This window comes from Equus quagga, chromosome 13 (assembly GCF_021613505.1).
Source record: "Equus quagga isolate Etosha38 chromosome 13, UCLA_HA_Equagga_1.0, whole genome shotgun sequence".
Lineage (NCBI taxonomy): Eukaryota > Metazoa > Chordata > Mammalia > Perissodactyla > Equidae > Equus > Equus quagga.
In genome coordinates this window covers 16,950,278-16,966,646 of record NC_060279.1, presented here as the reverse complement: position 1 = coordinate 16,966,646, position 16,369 = coordinate 16,950,278, and the positions used below count along the sequence as shown (strand labels likewise).

The 16,369-nt window shown below is 51.9% G+C and overlaps 1 protein-coding gene across 1 annotated transcript; it reads left to right on the top strand.

Moving 5' to 3' along the window:
• Positions 1-9,446: 9,446 nt before the first annotated feature.
• Positions 9,447-15,229, top strand: RGS16 (regulator of G protein signaling 16). The gene is made up of 5 exons (XM_046680225.1): positions 9,447-9,638; positions 10,543-10,653; positions 11,410-11,474; positions 11,759-11,925; positions 13,376-15,229. Exons 1-5 carry the CDS (start codon positions 9,595-9,597, stop codon positions 13,595-13,597), a joined length of 609 nt encoding a protein of 202 aa, XP_046536181.1. The 5' UTR covers positions 9,447-9,594; the 3' UTR covers positions 13,598-15,229.
• Positions 15,230-16,369: the final 1,140 nt, after the last annotated feature.

The following is a 16,369-nucleotide window of genomic DNA, read 5'->3' as shown; positions in this document are numbered from 1 at the left end:
AACAGACAGCGGTTGAAGCAATAACATCTTACTCCGGAAGAGGCTAGAGCATGAGAAGAGAGGGGGGCAGTCAGGGCCACAACCCTGGGCAGCACCTATACTGAAGGCACAGTTAGAAGAAAAGAGGAGTAGCCATGGAGGTGGGAGAGGAGCCCACCTGGCAGGTTTGCAGTGAGCATTAAATGAGCTCATACGTGTGAAATTCCAAACTCCATGCTATGACTTGGTAGCTGCTGGATAAGTGAAAGTACCTGCGTTAGAGTGGAGGGACGTTCTAGATGAAGAGTGTGGCCCCAGGGTCAAAAGCTGCTGGGAGTGACAGGGCTGGCCCTCTATAAACTGTGCCTTGGCAGCTGAAAGTCCTTTTTCTGTGCTCCCTCTGCCCCGTCCCAAGAAGTGAAGATCAGATTGAACTATAAGAGAAGGTAAACCTTCATCTCTGGAATCCTTGTGGAGCTGGGGATGTGAGCGTTTGTGGAACCCAGGGCAGGACTGAGCTTTCTGCAGCTCTGGAGGGGGCGGGGGGCAGTCTGCAGAGTGGGTGGCTAACTGCATGGATGCTGGAGTCAGACGACCCAGTATGGAATCATGGCTCCCCTCCATCCCTTCCTCAGTTAACCTCTCCATGCCTGCTTCCCCATCCATAAAACAACAGTAAGAATACCTTCTCCAGAGGTTCGTGTGAGGATTAAAGGAGATGAGACCTGTAACAACCATAAATTTAGAGTGCAGAAAATGCTCACTAAATGCTAGCGATTATCATTGCTATTACTGCAGCCGAGGGTACGGGAAGCCTGGGGATTTGGATCCAGAAGTTTCCCCTGTGGCCATACTTGGAGCAGCACAGCCAGACTGCTGGTGGAGAGGGAGTGGCTCGCCTGGGCTCGGTCACACAGCTCATGGCGTGTGTCCCCGTGCTCAGACGTGTGGGGCCCATTAGGGAGAGCTCATTTCTTTCTCTACAAAACACCACACCCCCTGCTGTGCTCGTCCCTCTGTCCACCTGGGCCTGTTTCTAGGACAGCTGCTGTGTCAGGGGCTGATGGCCGGGGAGCTTGTGAAAGGACCACCTGTTTCTGTCGCTCCCCCCTGGCCTCCTCCCTCCCCTCAACTCTGCCAGCCCCAGCCCCCGGCTGCTCACACGTCCGGTCCACGTTCCTCCCTCTGCTCAGGTGTTGCGGGCACATTGTGAGAGGCACGTTTCCTCACAACCTGTTACTGTCACACTAACAGCTAGTGTGGTGCCTTGTTGAGCCTCCTGTTTTCCTACAAAACTGCTTTTCCCGCATGCTCCTGAATCAGCCCTACTCAGCCCCACACCCCATCCTCCCCGTTAAAATGGGGGTTATTGAAGATGACGCAAAGGAGGGAGACAGGGCTGTGTAGAGGGCAGGTCCCTAACTCCCAGGACATGGCAAAAGCCCCTCCTGTAGCTCTGACCTAATGTCTCTGCACGTGTGCGTGATGGTCACATGTTGGGGCTTGCTGTCCATGCAGCCCTTGTGTCTCATGTGCGGCCTATGGAAGCAGCTAGAAACCTCTAACTAAGGCAGAGTGGAGAAATGGCCTGAAGAGGCAGTCAGGGTCCAGAGTGAGAGCTGCTCAGAGGCAAGAGGACTGGGCAATGAGTAGCCCTGGGTTTGGATCTGCTAGACAACTGGGTTCCAACCTGGCCCCTCTGTTTACTGGGCGTGTCACTGTGGGTAGTTTATGTATCCCTGCTGTCCGGTTTCTCATCTGTAAGGCACTGAGCTCAGTGTGGGATCATGGTGGGCCCTGCAAATGGCAGCTTCCCTTCCCCCAAGACAGGGTCTCAAGCAGGGTCAGGTGTCAGGGGGCTGCAGTCGGCTGAACTCTGTTTTTCCTGCCAAACACAGGGCTTGGTGTGGTCACAGCTTCTCCCGAGCACATATCTCTCTGGAATACGGAGGGGATAGGTAGGGAGAAGGTGAGGTGTGCTGGAGGCCTTCGTTACTGAAGACCTTCAGAGAGATAGGATGAGGTGACACAGGTTCCCTGTGTGTGGGGTGCCCTGTTTCCAACTGGAGCCGGGCTCTGGAACCACTGATGTCTGCCAGAGCCTTCCCTGACTGCGCCCAGCTTGCCTGCACCAGGGGACTCCACGAGCCACAGAGGGAGGGGTATGTCTGGTGGTGGGGCGCGTGATAGTAAGTTTCACTGAATAATCCAGTGTGTCTGTGACCCATTTCCAGGAAGTCTTCTGTTGAAGTTCAGCCAAGAATGTCTGCAATCTCAAGGATCCTGGGAAGGCTGGGCTGACAATGACTCTCCAGAGATATTCACCATGTCTGGAGTGGGATGCATTCCTTCATTCCTCATTTAGTATTTCATGAGTACCTGGACTGTGCCAGCCTCTGTGCCAGGCACCAAGATTTGGGGTTCCAGGCCTCCCTGAGGTCATTTTAGACCTGCCCAAGTAAGCGGCTGCGTCTCCAAGGCAGCTTTCCAACCGAGGAGAGCCCACTGAGTGTCTGTGGAAGCAGGGGTTGTCTGACGTGCTGGGGTTTCCCAAGAAATGAGAGTGGGTGGGCTGCACACAAACTGCAGCTCGTAGAGGTTCCCCTCTGTGAGTGTCTTTCAGTCCCCTTCACACACGCGCAGACACACACACACACTTTGAGAGTAAAACAATGCCTCCTCTCCACCTATTCTCTATCCCGGCTCCCCGATTGACACAACAATTAGACTGTTTGCAGAGACTTCCCAGAGAGTAGCCTTCTCCTTGCCCACAACATCACATACCAGGAGAATACCCCGCAGAGGGAGCGAGTTGCTCAGAATTCCCCTTCTGCTCCCCATCCAGGGGCAGCATCTGTTAGATTCCCCTCCGCCCTTGTTTCCTGCCTGGAGAGGGGCCAGCGCCTCCTGACTTTCCAGTTCTGGAATCCAAAAGGGCTCATTCCTCTGCCCGGAAAGGAACAGGGGGCGGGAATTGTCAATGTCACCTTTCAGTCACTTGTAAATCCTAGGCCTCACTTTTTCCCACTAATCTTTCATTCTAAGTGGCTTCTCAGGGCCTTGGAAAATTATTAAATGAGAAAAATCCAGATTTTGAATAACTTTGTATCTAAGTCACAGTGAGTGGAAGTGAGAGGCTCTCAGAAAAATGACATATGTGACAAAGGTGAAGAAGGGGACGGGGAGGGAGGGTGAGAAAGAGGAAGACATTTAGAAACCCAGGGTTCTGAGGTGATTCTCCTATTTGGGGATTGGCAGTACTAGAGTGAGATGGGCTGCATTTATTGCCATTGATTTCATTGGTACTTCGGGGGAGGCATCAATTCAAGGGCAGGAGCATTTGCAGATGGGAGCTGGGGCAGCACGTGGCAAGTGTGGGGAGAGGCCCAGGACAGGCACACTGCGGGGTGACCTGGGCACTGGCAGTCAGGGAGAATTCAAGAGTCTGAGGCAGGCCGACAGTTATGGTATGGGGTAAAGCAGACCATTGCAGCCAGGCAGGCAAGCTCCTGTGCACGTGCAGACCACAAATCACCAAGCGTAGGGCCTGCAAAGGGCTACAGCCAGCATGCGACAACCAAGAAAGCATCAACACCACAGGCGCCATCTACCCGCTGTCAGGCTCCCAGGAGGCGGAGGAGGAGCAAAGGTCCCCCAGGGCCCAGCACACCCGAAAGACTTTGGGAGCTGGAGACCTGCCTCCCTTGGATGCTGCCCCTGGGTTCCCTGCAGGTGGGAATCAGGGTCCTCCACGAGCAGAGGGATGGGGAAGCACAGCTGGAAAGGGTGGCAGGGCAAAGCAGCTCAACTCCGAGTTTTCCTGCCAAGATAAATAAAAGGCCAGATGTTAACTGAGGGACTTTAACAGAGAAAGGGACTCTCCCCGCCACACTTGGGAACTGTATTCACAAGGGACTGAAGAAGCAGAAAAGTCCAGAGCCAGTGACGACACACAGCTAAGGGAAAACACAGAAAGTGGAAAATGTGAATGGCGAGAGAGGAATGGGGTGAGCAAAGAAGAGAGGATTCAAGGAAGAAGAATTACAGGAGACAGAGGATGGGTTGTGGCATCCTGCCATTATTTCCCAAGCTTGTGCTTCATTCTTCTCATAGGGAGCAAATTCTGAGTCCTAGGAAAGACCACAGAGTAAACCACACACACGGTGTTTGCTTAGGAACACAGGCTCTAGAGTTGGACCATCTGAGATCAAAACCTAGCTCCACCACTGATGAGCTGTGTGCCCCAGGCAAGTTACTTAACCAATCTCTGCCACAGTTTACTCAAATGTAAACTGAGGACAAGAGAGTACGTATCTTATGGGGTGACTGTGAGAACTGAAAGAGAATTCCGGGGAAAGCACACAGAACAGAGCCCGGCACATTGTAAGTGTTCAATAAATGTTAGCTTTTATGATTTGTGTTGAAACAGAAGCCATCCAGCCAGCCATCACGTATAGAAATACACTGAGCCGGGCATGGTGCTAGGCGCTGAAGATAAAGAAATGACCAAGGCAGTGGTCTTTGCCCTCCAGGAGCTCATGGAGGAAACAGATTAGAAATCACCAATTCTATGAGCACAGGGCAACAGAGGGAAGAACAAGGCACAGAAATGAGAAAGCACTTGAGCTAGGCATCAAAAATAAGTAGACAAGTCAAGAGTCAACACTAGCCCTATGGTTCTAGGAGTCAGACTAGTGGTTGCCTCTGATGGAGGTGGCATGGGTGATTGGCTAGAAGGAACACGAAGGAGGTTTCTGGAATGATGGCAGTATTCTGCAGCTAGATGGGTATTGGCTACATGGGTGCATACATTTGTCAAAACTCATTGAACTGTACACATAAGATCTGTGCATTTTAGGGGCCAGCCAGGTGGCGCAGTGGTTAAGTTCGTGTGCTCTGCTTTGGCAGCCCGGGATTCGCCGGTTTGCATCCCCGGCGTAGACCCACGCCCTGCTCATCAAGTCATGCTGTGGCAGCATCCCACATACAAAGCAGAGGAAGGCGGGTGTTAGCTCAGGGCAATCTTCCTCACACACACACACACAAGATCTGTGGATTTTATTGTATGTAAATTGTATCTCAATATTTACAAATAAAATTAGTTTATTGAACAATATCTCTCTCAAAATGAGTAGTACAGGGAGGGGAGGGCCTTCAGGCTGAGAGAACCTCATGCACAGGGGTTTGTAGGTGCAGGCAGCCTGGCGCCTGTGCTAACCTACTGACTGCTGAGTTTGGCTGGGTCTTAGGGTGTGAGGTGAAGGATGTGAGATCAGGTGGTTAGAGCCTTGTATGCCATACAGAGGAGTCTCGACATGATCCTGCTGGCCATGGGTACCACTGAAGAGTTTCAGCCTCCTCCCCAAGTGGCCGAGATGGCAGCCTTGGAGGCTAGGCGTCCATTCCCAGTTGGATAGTGAGAAGCAGGCCTCCCACACTCCCATCTCCTCAGAACTCTGCCCAGAGGGGAGGGAGGGAGGAAAGAGGAGAAGAAACCAGAGGAATAGCACAGCCATCACAGTGCACTGTACCCAGTGCCCTGAAGGATAATCAGGGAAGAACAGGGTTTCCTACATCCAGGCTGAACTTGCTCAACTCTCCTGCCCGGGGAGGGAGGGTACCTATAGTTTTTGTCCGGACCCAGGAAGGAAATGGGCCCCAGGGACTATTTCACAACTTCAGGGGTGATCTCTCCCTCCTCATCCAGCCCCCATGGGATATGTTCTGTCCCTGCTGTTTGTATGCTTCTAAACCTAAAAGTGGCATCCAATTGTGCATCCCATAGGCCTAAGCGCCTCTGCCAGGCGGTAAGGTATTCCTAAATCTTTCTGTGCCTTTGCTGGACCCCCAAACTACAACTGGCTTTTCCTGTTTCTCCCACTTGAAGCACAATCCCTCTTCCACGTCCCACACGTTCCAGCCATTGTCCCTGTCACCAGCCTCCTCTCACGCCTCCTTTAACACTGCCGACCCTCTCTGACCTCTCCCTTCCCTGGACATCTGTTGTGACACCAGGCAATAATTTCCTTTCACCTCTCCCTCTCCCTATGCTAGTTCTGTTTCCTCAGCCAAGAGGAAAAATAGGGTTATTAGAGTCAGAGAAGAGCCACAAAAGCTGTTATTTCCCCCACCGACTTGGGGACACAGTAAATTCTTAATAAATATTTGTTGGTCGATTGATGATTGAATTTGGAACGCCCAGACCACTGTGGGAATTGTCTGTGCCCAATCAGAAGCTGAGAAAGTGTTTTCAGCAAAGATCCCATCTAGAATTCTACCTCGGTGGAAAGGGCGGTGCTGGGGGTCGGAGGGACTGAAGGAGATGGAACGCAGGGTGGCTGGGATGTTGTGGGATGTTAAATCCTGACTCCAGCTTTGCCTGGATTGCTGACCCCAGATGACCCAGGCCGCAGAGCTGTGTCCCCACACCCTCCATTAAAGAGAGCACTGGGCAAAAAAACCCCGAGATCAGGGTCTGTCAAAGCCAAGGCAATTCACAGGTGAGCTCAACTTGCCGATTTACGGCAACTGTTGAGTCATTACCGAAATTGCAGTTATGAACCGACCTACCTGCTGGGAAGAGAATTTGGGATAAATTGTGAACTTCAGAAAGTTTCTGCCTGGAAACCGAAGAGGTAACCATGGCAACCGGGAGGCAGTGAGAACTCAGAGAGGGCTCTTCATCCTGAGCAGGGAGCTCTGTGCTCACGGATTGGATTTGCCCGTCCGCGTGCGCCCCGCGCATCAATCCCTTTGTCTCTGCTTTCTTTGTTGAATGGGAGAAAGCGCAAGCTCAGGGATCTGGAGATGGGGCCCCGGTTTCAGCTGTTTCCAGTTCCAGAGCACTTAATTAAGGGAGCCTTAGGCACTGCTGTTTTGTTGTCTGCGAAATGTGAATTAAAAAGCTCCTCTGGCCTATTCACAGGGTTGCAGAAAGGACAGGAAGGTTTGAAGAGGTTCTCTGCGTGATCACTATTATCGTTGTCATGTGGCCATGTCTGGGCCGAGTCCAACGTGGCGAGACTGGTGGTTCAGTCCATCCGTAAACTCATTTTTGTCTCTTGAAGAAAAGCTGTCCCAGACACCACCCACATCCCCACCTGGCAGCTGCATAATAAATGTAGAACGACAACCCTCACCTCAGCTGACAGACTCCTCCAGCAGAACGTCCTGCTGATGGGGCCGGGTGGGCTGCGGTATCCTGTGGATGAAGGACTGGGGTGAGAAACACAGACGTTCAAAAGGGCATCCTTCCTTTGCCTGGTTGCACACCATCGTCCCCCTCCCAACCCTTGCCCATCTCCTGTCCCCACCAATCCAACCCTGGACTCGTGAGAGGGGAAGAACAAGAGCCTAGGTCAGCGAGACGGGGGTGAGGGTGGGATGCTGGCGTCTGAGATGGCGCTGCCGGCGTGTGAGCTGCTGCTGGACCTGCCCCTGTGCTCCACTGACCAAGCCACTAAGCAACTGGGAGGTTGGCAAAGGGTGGACTCTGGCTCTTCAGAGCGCATTATGTTTTGACCAACTGGGTCATCTTCTGCAGGCCCTGGCTTAACAACGGAATCTGCTTTGACAAAGACCCCACACATTATTCCCATTTGGACCTCTCTTGCTCTAGCAATGCCTCAACGACTGTCTCACAGGCTTTCTTCTTCTCTTCTCCTCTGTGGCTTTTCTCTTTTCTTCCCTGACCAGCTTTTCTGAGCCTTCTCACTGAGTTCTCTAAGGTGGGGAACCTCTTCTCCTCTTGTTTCTCTCCTTTCTAACCGTTTACGTCTAGGCCTTGCTGAGGAACAGCAACTCTTAGATGCCCCTCATGAAATAAAAACTTAAATTCCAAGAGACGAAAAAAAACTCACCACTTTTCCTTATTGTCTAGCAATCCCTGTATTAAGTAAATCCGACAGCTAACATTTAGTGGCTGCCGATAACATGTTGAGTGCTACTCTAAGTGCCTTATGTGCATGTGCTGTGGCACAAAGCCCAGATCCCTGTTTTGGACGGAGGCTCTCATCCCCATCTTCCAGCATGTTATCTGCTGTAGTCTCCCAGTGCACTCGCTCCAGGAGATACTCTTGACAGAGGTTGCTTAAGATTAGGCCGTCTTCTTGGGGCAACTGCATCCGATGAAAGGCCTGCCCCTTTGCCTCAGTGGGGGACAGCTCCGAAGGGCTGTGCCACTCCAGAGCATCCCCTGGGAACAGCTTCCATCTCTGTTGCAACAGCAAGGCATTCAGCTCCTCCCTCTGCCCAACCCTGCTTCCCTCACTCTCTCTCTCTTCCAAGAACTCTCCCTAGCAAGTCTCTGCCTCAGAGGAACAGAGTTTCCCGTTTCCCGGGGGAACTCGACTTAAGAATTAGCTTATTTAGACCTCACAACAACCTTATGAAATAAGTGCATCATGTTCTCATCTTAGAGGTGTGGAAACTGAGGCGTGGAAAGGTGAAGAAGCTTGCCCAAGGTCTCCCATCAGTAAATGCTGGAGACATGATTTGAAACCCAGAAATCGAGCCCTAGACCCTACACTCTTAACCTCACATGCAGCCCCTTAGTAGCAATCTCAAAGGGAACTGAGGGGCAATGGGGGAGGCTGTAACGCCTTTATGGGAAGATGAGGAGAGTGGCAGGGTATGTATTACCTTTATCTCAGAGATGAGAGGAGGACACTGAACTAGCAACTGCTTAAACCCAGGATCACTCATTAGTTACAGAGGTGGCAGGGTTCTAATTTTGCGGGGGGAGTGGAAAAAGCATGGTAAATTCACATTTGAATTCTGGTGCGACACTTACTTACTGGGCAACTTTGAGTAAGTCGTGTAACCTGAGTCTTAGCAAACGTGTCTGGTACATAGCACATGCTCGATAAAGCTCCCCCCGCCATGCGTCTCCTGATCTGGGCAAGTCTCTAACTTTCTGACTCAGTTTTTTAATCTATAAAATGGAAGTAATGATGAGATGATAATAAAGGGCTTACTTAATCCCATGGCCATCCTGGTAGGAGCACAGTAAATGGTAGCTATCAGTATAGTCACGATGCTGTGTTGCCCGGCTTGCACCCTGTGCTTCTGTCCTTCAGGACCGAACAGGCTCAGGATCAGGCTGTGGTCGACACCTGATGTGCCTCTCAGACGCGCCACCCCCTACGCAAATCCTCCTGTTACCGCTGAGTTGGTTTCCTGCTTTTACTGGAGGCCGGAGGGTTTTTTCCTACTAAACTGAGTGTGCGCATCTCATCTCTGTGTGACTTCTCTGTCGCTTCTCCGTCCCCACGCCCGCGTCTGCGCGGAGGAGGAGGGGGCAGCCCCGTGTGCACCCAGGTGTGAAGGCTGCGCGCGGGCAGCGGAAGCGCAGCCCCGGGCCTGGCGCCCTGCCCAGTCGGGCTCCCGGGTCCCGCCTCCGCCCTCGCCGCGCTCAGCCCCACTCTCCGATTGGTCGGCGGCGCCCCGCTGTTCCTCTCCGAGGGAATAAAAGCCGCGGTAGCGCCAACTCTGCGAGTGCCGCTCATAAACACGTCCTCCGCTGCTGGGTACCGCTCCTCTGCCTTCTTGCGCTTTTGGTGCCCACTGAAGCCCGCCACCATCCTCCCCACGACGTGCTGCCCTGCACCCTCAGCCATGTGCCGGACCCTGGCCGCCTTCCCCACCACCTGCCTGGAGAGGTAAGAGGAGCTTGTCCTGCTGCCCCGAGGAAGTTGTTCAAGTCCCGCCAACCGTTAGGGAGTGGAGCGGCAGGCTTGGGGGCCTGGGTGGGCGGAAGAATGGGACGCTAGTGGCTTGAGTGGAGAGGCAGAGGTCAGCTTGGATCCACGATCTCAGATGGTTCCCTTAGAGTCTTAGAGAAGTCATGGGCCAAGACAAGGGAGAAGGAAAGGCAAAGGGAAGCAGAGGGACCACTGCTTACTGTCATTCCCCATCCTCTGACAAATGGCAGTCCTTCTCAGGTGACCTGCTGAAGACTTGGCTGCAAGAAGACCATGTTGGCATCACCAGGCAGAACTGAGTCTTCCTTAGTTTCTTAAGCACTTGATTTTCATTCTACAGCCCAGATCTAGGGACATGGCCTCCTCTGGCCCTGGGAAACGGGGAGGTGTTTTTGGGTCCACGGGTGAGGGATGTACCCACTTCCCACGGAGCTACTCAACTGCCTCCAGTCCTTACTGCAGCTGGTGGCTGGGAAGGAAAACGTAAAAAGGAAGGCAGGAGTCACTTTCCACACAGTTTCCGAAAAATTCGTGAGAAGCCTAGAGGGTGCTGAACTGCCTTCTGCTAATTAACAGGCTCAAAGTTAGATTGGTGTGACTTAGGTAGGAAAAAGCCCATGTATGCACTGCTGGAAACCCAGAAAGCATAAGACCTACCGAGGCACAGCTCAAAAATTCCTTTCATTGTTGCTGGGTTCATGACACTAATGAAAGAAGCAAAGTTTAGGCCCTGGGAACAGCCAAGGGTTCCCAGGACCCCTTGAGGCTGGAATTTGGGTGGCACCAGCCTGAGACCCCATAAACCTCTCTGCCCTGGCTGAGCAAATAGACAAGCCCTACACGCTCGTGCTTTGTCTTCCAGAGCCAAAGAGTTCAAGACCCGGCTGGGGATCTTTCTTCACAAATCAGAGCTGGGCTCCGATACTGGGAGTGTTGGCAAGTTTGAATGGGGCAGTAAACACAGCAAAGAGAGGTAAGTCCTGCTGACCAGCTGAGGGCCCCTAGAGGGAGGGAGCCAGATTTAGGAAAGGAGTCATGAGAAAATACAAGGAGAAGTGAGGACACGCTAGGGTGGACCTTGGTGCCCCACCCCTGGAGATTTTAGTAGGGCTTCTTGCTGGTCTGCTATGGCTGCTTGGCTCATGGGTGGGTGGCTCCAGGGTTCCAGGTCCACAACAGCAGTGTACACGGGGTCTGGATGTCTAGTTACCAGACTCTCCCACCTGGAGCTGTCATTGTACATACAACCAAGGCTAGGACAGGTTCCAAGACCTCCTGAGCTTTTTAAATCAATGTCCCCACTTCCATTAGCATGCACCTTGCCTAGAAGCCCCTTCAGTTTGAGCACTGACTGTGCCAGGTGCTGTGCTAAGCTCTGGGGTTATGGTTGACATAATCCCTATTCACGAGGCCCTGATTTCCTTGAAGATGTGTGCAAAACAAAGCTGTGAGAGTCACGGGAATAGAAACAGCTTTGGACAGCAAAGAGACAGTCTTAGAGATATTTACTGAGGGCCTAAAGGTCCCTGGCTTTGGTTTCTGGTTACCGAGTAGTCTTCTAGAAAACTCTGCTGTTTCCCCCAGCCCCAACCAAGAATTTGAGGAGTCAGCTCCAATAATCATCAAGCAAAGCTTTGTGTGAATTATGCAACTCCCATTGGAGTTCTGCTAGGATTTGTGCTATGCATTTGTTTGTTTGAAATTAAAATCTTGCCTTTTTTTTTTTTAGCAGAAACTTCTCAGAAGATGTGCTGGGGTGGAAAGAGTCATTTGACTTGCTGCTGAGCAGTAAACGTGAGTCTGCCCCATTATGTCTGTCTGTAGAAGGCACATGTGGACTCATGTGCTTGGGAGCCAGCCCTGAGGGATGCTGAAAGCGTGGGCAAAATAATCATAGTAGGAATAATAATAATGATCCCCTGGTGTGCCAGCCTCTATTCAGAATACAAAGGCAGGTCCTTGATCAAGAAAATTGCACCCTAAAAATAGAGCCATTAACTACAATAGCTGTCTTTCTTCTTTTATTCCTGGCTGTCCCACGGTCTGACCTGTCTCTTCCTCTCTCATCCCAACCCCAGATGGAGTGGCTGCCTTCCACGCTTTCCTGAAGACAGAGTTCAGTGAGGAGAACCTGGAGTTCTGGCTGGCCTGTGAGGAGTACAAGAAGATCCGCTCGGCTACCAAGCTGGCCTCCCAGGCTCACCGGATCTTTGAGGAGTTCATCTGCAGCGAAGCCCCTAAAGAGGTCAGAGCCCTGACATGTTCCGTGGACCCTCCAGACCCTGCCTGCTCCTTCCCCACTGAGCACTGGGGATGATGGGGGCCAGCAGGTGGAGGGTTGAGTTTAGAAGTAGAGTGGCCTTATTTGGCACAGGGGTGAGTGGGTGTCTGTAGCTGGAGACTAGGAAAATCAGGTTCCATGCCACTTCTGGGTGCTGTTACCCTCAGATTCACTAATGGGGTCAGAGGGGTTGGCAGGTGTTTTGGCTTCTGTCCATACCCACTTTTGTAGACTAAACCCTTTTTAGAGGCTCAAAACTCTTACACACCTGGGGAGACAGGTCACCCTAGGGACCTTGTGTAACCTGGCTCAGTCACCTGGCTGACCTGCCTCAGGCTGGCAGGTCTGTGGTCAGTGAGCCTTCCCTTCCGGCCTTTCCTGCATGGTGTCCGCACTCGATAAAGAACATGGGGCCACCTTGTGGAGAGAGAATGGTAATGCCTTGCTTTTGTGTCCTATTTTGTATTTTATTTTCCGAGCACTTTTATTTATTCCACGTTATTCCATAAAGATTTATTGAACACCCATTACGTGTGAGGCACTGTTATAGTCATTGGGTTATAGCAGTGACTGAAATAAAGTCTCCACCCTCTTGGGAGAGGATGACTATAACCAATAAATGAACAATGTGTGCCAGGTGACACTATGTCCTCTGATCAAAACAAAGCAGGACCTGAGAGAGAGGGAGTGCCGGGGCATGGGGTGGGAGGGGAGGCCTTTCCGATTTATAAAGGGAAGTTAGGGATGGGCTGTGACGTGAACAGACGTGATAGAATTAAGGCAGAACATTCTAAGACAGGAAATGGCAAGTGCCAAGGCCAGAGAGTGCCTGTCGTAGACACGGGTCAGCAAGTGGGCCTGTGGAGCAGGGTAAGTGAGGGAGAGAGTAGGGGATGAGGTCAGACAGGCGGCACATGGTCAGATGTGGGCCCAGCACGCCCTCTGGCTTTCCCTCTGAGTGACATGCGAAGACAACAGAGCTGCTAGCAAAGTGACTTCGGTTTTGAAAAGCTCACTCTGGCTGCTGGGTGGAGAACAGACCACGGGGTGTGGGTAGCAGAGAGAGACCTGGTCGCAGGCTCTGGTGCTAATATAGGAGAGGCGATGGTGACCTGAACCAGGCTTGTTACAGAGGAAGGGGTGACAAGGGGTTGGGTTTGGATGTACTCTTAATATATCCTCGATAATTTTGAGAGATTGGAGGGCAGACTCTGGATCAATGTGGGGACAGGTCCAGCTTGGAAAAGCCAATTAATGGTTGATTCAGGAGACCCCAGGTTCCTGGTTCAGAATCCAGTGTGCCTCCCCCTAGCCCCACCTGCCAGTCAGTCCTCCCTTGGCCTGTTGGACCCCTCGCCTTTCCCACCCTCCTCCCCAGCCCCCCTCACCCATGTGCTTGCCTTCCTTCCTATAGGTGAACATAGACCACGAGACCAGGGAGCTGACCAGGACGAATCTGCAGGCTGCCACGGCCACGTGCTTTGACGTGGCTCAGGGGAAGACACGCACCCTGATGGAGAAGGACTCCTATCCACGCTTCCTGAAGTCACCTGCTTACCGGGACCTGGCTGCCCAAACCTCAGCCACCTCTGCCTCTCCGTCCAACTGCGGCCCGGCTGAACCTTTACACACCTGAGCCTCATGGCAGTGAGGAAGCCAGCCGGGAGGAGGTGGAGTCACTCATCCCTGAGGCGGCCGCCCCTGTGTGGGAGACAGGTTCTGGAAAGCGAGCATGAGTGGACAGTGAAGGATACGGCCATTCTGGCAGCCTGTCTTCAAAGCAAAACCCTTTCCTCCAGATACTGTGGGACTGGACGCCATGCATGAGAGGGCTCCCCCACTTCTAGGACCTGTGGATAAGGGCTGAAGATGAGGGTCGTGTGGGGCTCTCCGGGGAAAAGAATGGTGGTGTAAGTTCTATCTTTGGCCCTCGTCATTCTCAACGGGGCAGGATATATTCCAGGGTAGTTAGGGAAACATGTGCATAAAGGGAAACTGGAAAATGAGAAAAGGGAAGACAACCAGATCATCTGTTTTTGCCTGTGGAACAGTTGACTGATCGCATCCTGTTTTCCAAATTCCCAGACTGTCCTGGGCACAGAAGGGAGCTGTGGATGTGGAGCCTTCTCATTCCATCCTCCTCACCTGCCTCTGGGCTGCCCCAGGGGCCCTCAACCTGCACTTCTCAACACCCCCATGTCCAGCCCCACTGTCTTGTCAACGCCGGGGTACCAATGTGATGCTTGCCCAAAATGAGATTTTTATACCTCAAAAACTGGCCTTTGAACCCCCTTCCAAGTCAGTAGCCCTGAAAGAGGCCTTCTTGCTCATGTGAAATTAATCTTGGTGCTCTTGGTGACCTCTTGCAGGTGGCCCCTGACCCTTGCTGGGATGTGCCCTCTCTTAGCTCTGTGCTGCCCTTGCATGTGGGGCCTGGGGGGAGAAAGGTGTGAGGCTCTCGGTGAAGGGCTAGTCCAGCTCTTACGCCCGGCAGTGTGGAACAAGGGAGATAAGGATCATAAGAGACGAATCTCTTGGCAGTTCCCCAAAGCCCTGTTTAAATCAAGCCAATATTTTTTGTAGGTTTGAGAACAGGGAAAAAGAGACACCCTAGGATGGAAGAGGAGCCTCGTGTTTCTTTCCTGTAGATGGGAGGTGCACTTATTGGAGTGTTAGGAGAAATGGGGCAGGGGCCACGATGACCCTTGGACAGACCATAGAAGCTGGGGAGAGAGGCTGCTTAGAAGAGCTGGAGTGGGGGAAAAATCAGAACCTGCTTGTCGCCTCAGGGCATCACTGAACAAACATTCCGTAGTGGGACTTCTGCACGAGCCCAGGCTGGGGAGGTGAATTAACCAGGCAGCCCCCTTTGCCCCAGGAAAATCAACACTGTTCTCTCTGCACTAGGAGCTCCTCCAGGAGAAAATTATTTAAGTATAACATATTGTTGGTTTTGTGATGATTGTCATAGCGTGTTGTTCTTGTTGCTGTTGCGTTGTTGCTATTGTTATTTATTATTGTAACTTCAGTTTGCCTCTGCTGGAGAATCTCCACAGGAGCTGGCAGCCTGACGTCTCCCTCCCTCCACCAGACTCTACCTCCGAATGTGCTGGGAATCTTTTTAGCGCCTGTCAGGACCTCCTCACGGTTTAAATATTTATTTATTGTTGACAACTGGAGCTGGTTTCCTAGATATGAATGATGTACTCAATCCCTGTTTTCCTGTTTCAGTATGTTATATTCTTGTAAAATAAAAATAAAACCCAAATACGAGATGCTGTCTCCAAGGGCTTTGTGGTCAGGGGAAGAAGGAAAGGGAAGTGCTGTGAGAGCCTCGTGGAGGAGCTGGCCTCGGGAAATTCCACAGGACAGATGGCTGAGCTTTCGTGTCATAGGCAGAGGCACAGGTGAATGACCCGTGTTTGCCTGCTTCTAATGCTGGCCACCATGGCTGGTGACTTCCTTTAGCTGATGACAGCCCCAGCTTGTGTGGGGCTGTTCTGTTGTGTTGATTGGACCCAGCTCTGCTGTCATTTCAGAGCCTGTGTCCTTTGTCCACCCGACCTGGCACCAGCCATTCCCAATACTGCTTGTGACAGTGCAAGGGGTACTTCCTCCTGGTCAAGTAGCCATGCATTATCAGTTAGGTGGTGACTACTGTGGCATTTTCACTTTGGCTCATTTTCAATTTGCATTAGTATTCTTTTATAATTTCATAGAAGTCTCTGTGGTGAGCTATAGGAAACCCCTCTGTCCGTGAGGCTGCTCTATTCCAGAGGCTGGGGGAATAAGAGGGTTGAGCTGGGCGTGACAGCATTTGGGGGGAGGTTTGCAAGGATCAAATCTGCTCTTCCTGCGCCCTTCACCTACTTGTCCTCCTCTCTCATCCTACTAATCCTCATCTCATTTTCTGATCACCACTATTAAAAAATTCTTCTCTATGTTGAATTATCTGTTTATATGCAGATCAGAACCTATTATTGACTTTTAGTTCTCTCCGGTTGTTAGTCTGAGTAAAGTGATCAGAAGTTGGGTATGTTGAGTAGAAAACCCCATGGGAACACACTCTAAGCCCAGGTCAAAGAGGTGGTTCTGTGGGTGACGCTGGGAGGGATTCTGAGTTTACGGGCCTGGGAAGGAAGATGGGAAGAAATACAGGGGCAGGCCCTGATCTCATGTAGTCCTGATGAATGAAGTAGGTATGATTACCCTATAATACAGATGAGGAACGGAAGCTCCTAGGGGCAGGAGCTTGCCCGGGACAGCTGCCTCAAGAGAATGGCAGAGATGAGATCTGAACCTAGTTTTACTGGGGGGGTTGGGGGGGGTCCGGTCTGTGAGAGATGGGTGGAGGGATATGATTGATGAAGGAAGAGAAAAGTTGGGTACCCAGGGAGGTGAGCAGATA

What these genes read in the sequence shown, in the direction of transcription:
- RGS16 (XM_046680225.1), top strand. Translation starts at nt 9,595, where the DNA reads ATGTGCCGGACCCTGGCCGCCTTCCCCACCACCTGCCTGGAGAG. An exon ending in AGTAAACACAGCAAAGAGAG is followed by an intron (nt 10,654 to 11,409) that starts GTAAGTCCTGCT and finishes TTTTTTTTTTAG; the next exon opens with CAGAAACTTCTCAGAAGATG. An exon ending in CTTGCTGCTGAGCAGTAAAC is followed by an intron (nt 11,475 to 11,758) that starts GTGAGTCTGCCC and finishes TCCCAACCCCAG; the next exon opens with ATGGAGTGGCTGCCTTCCAC.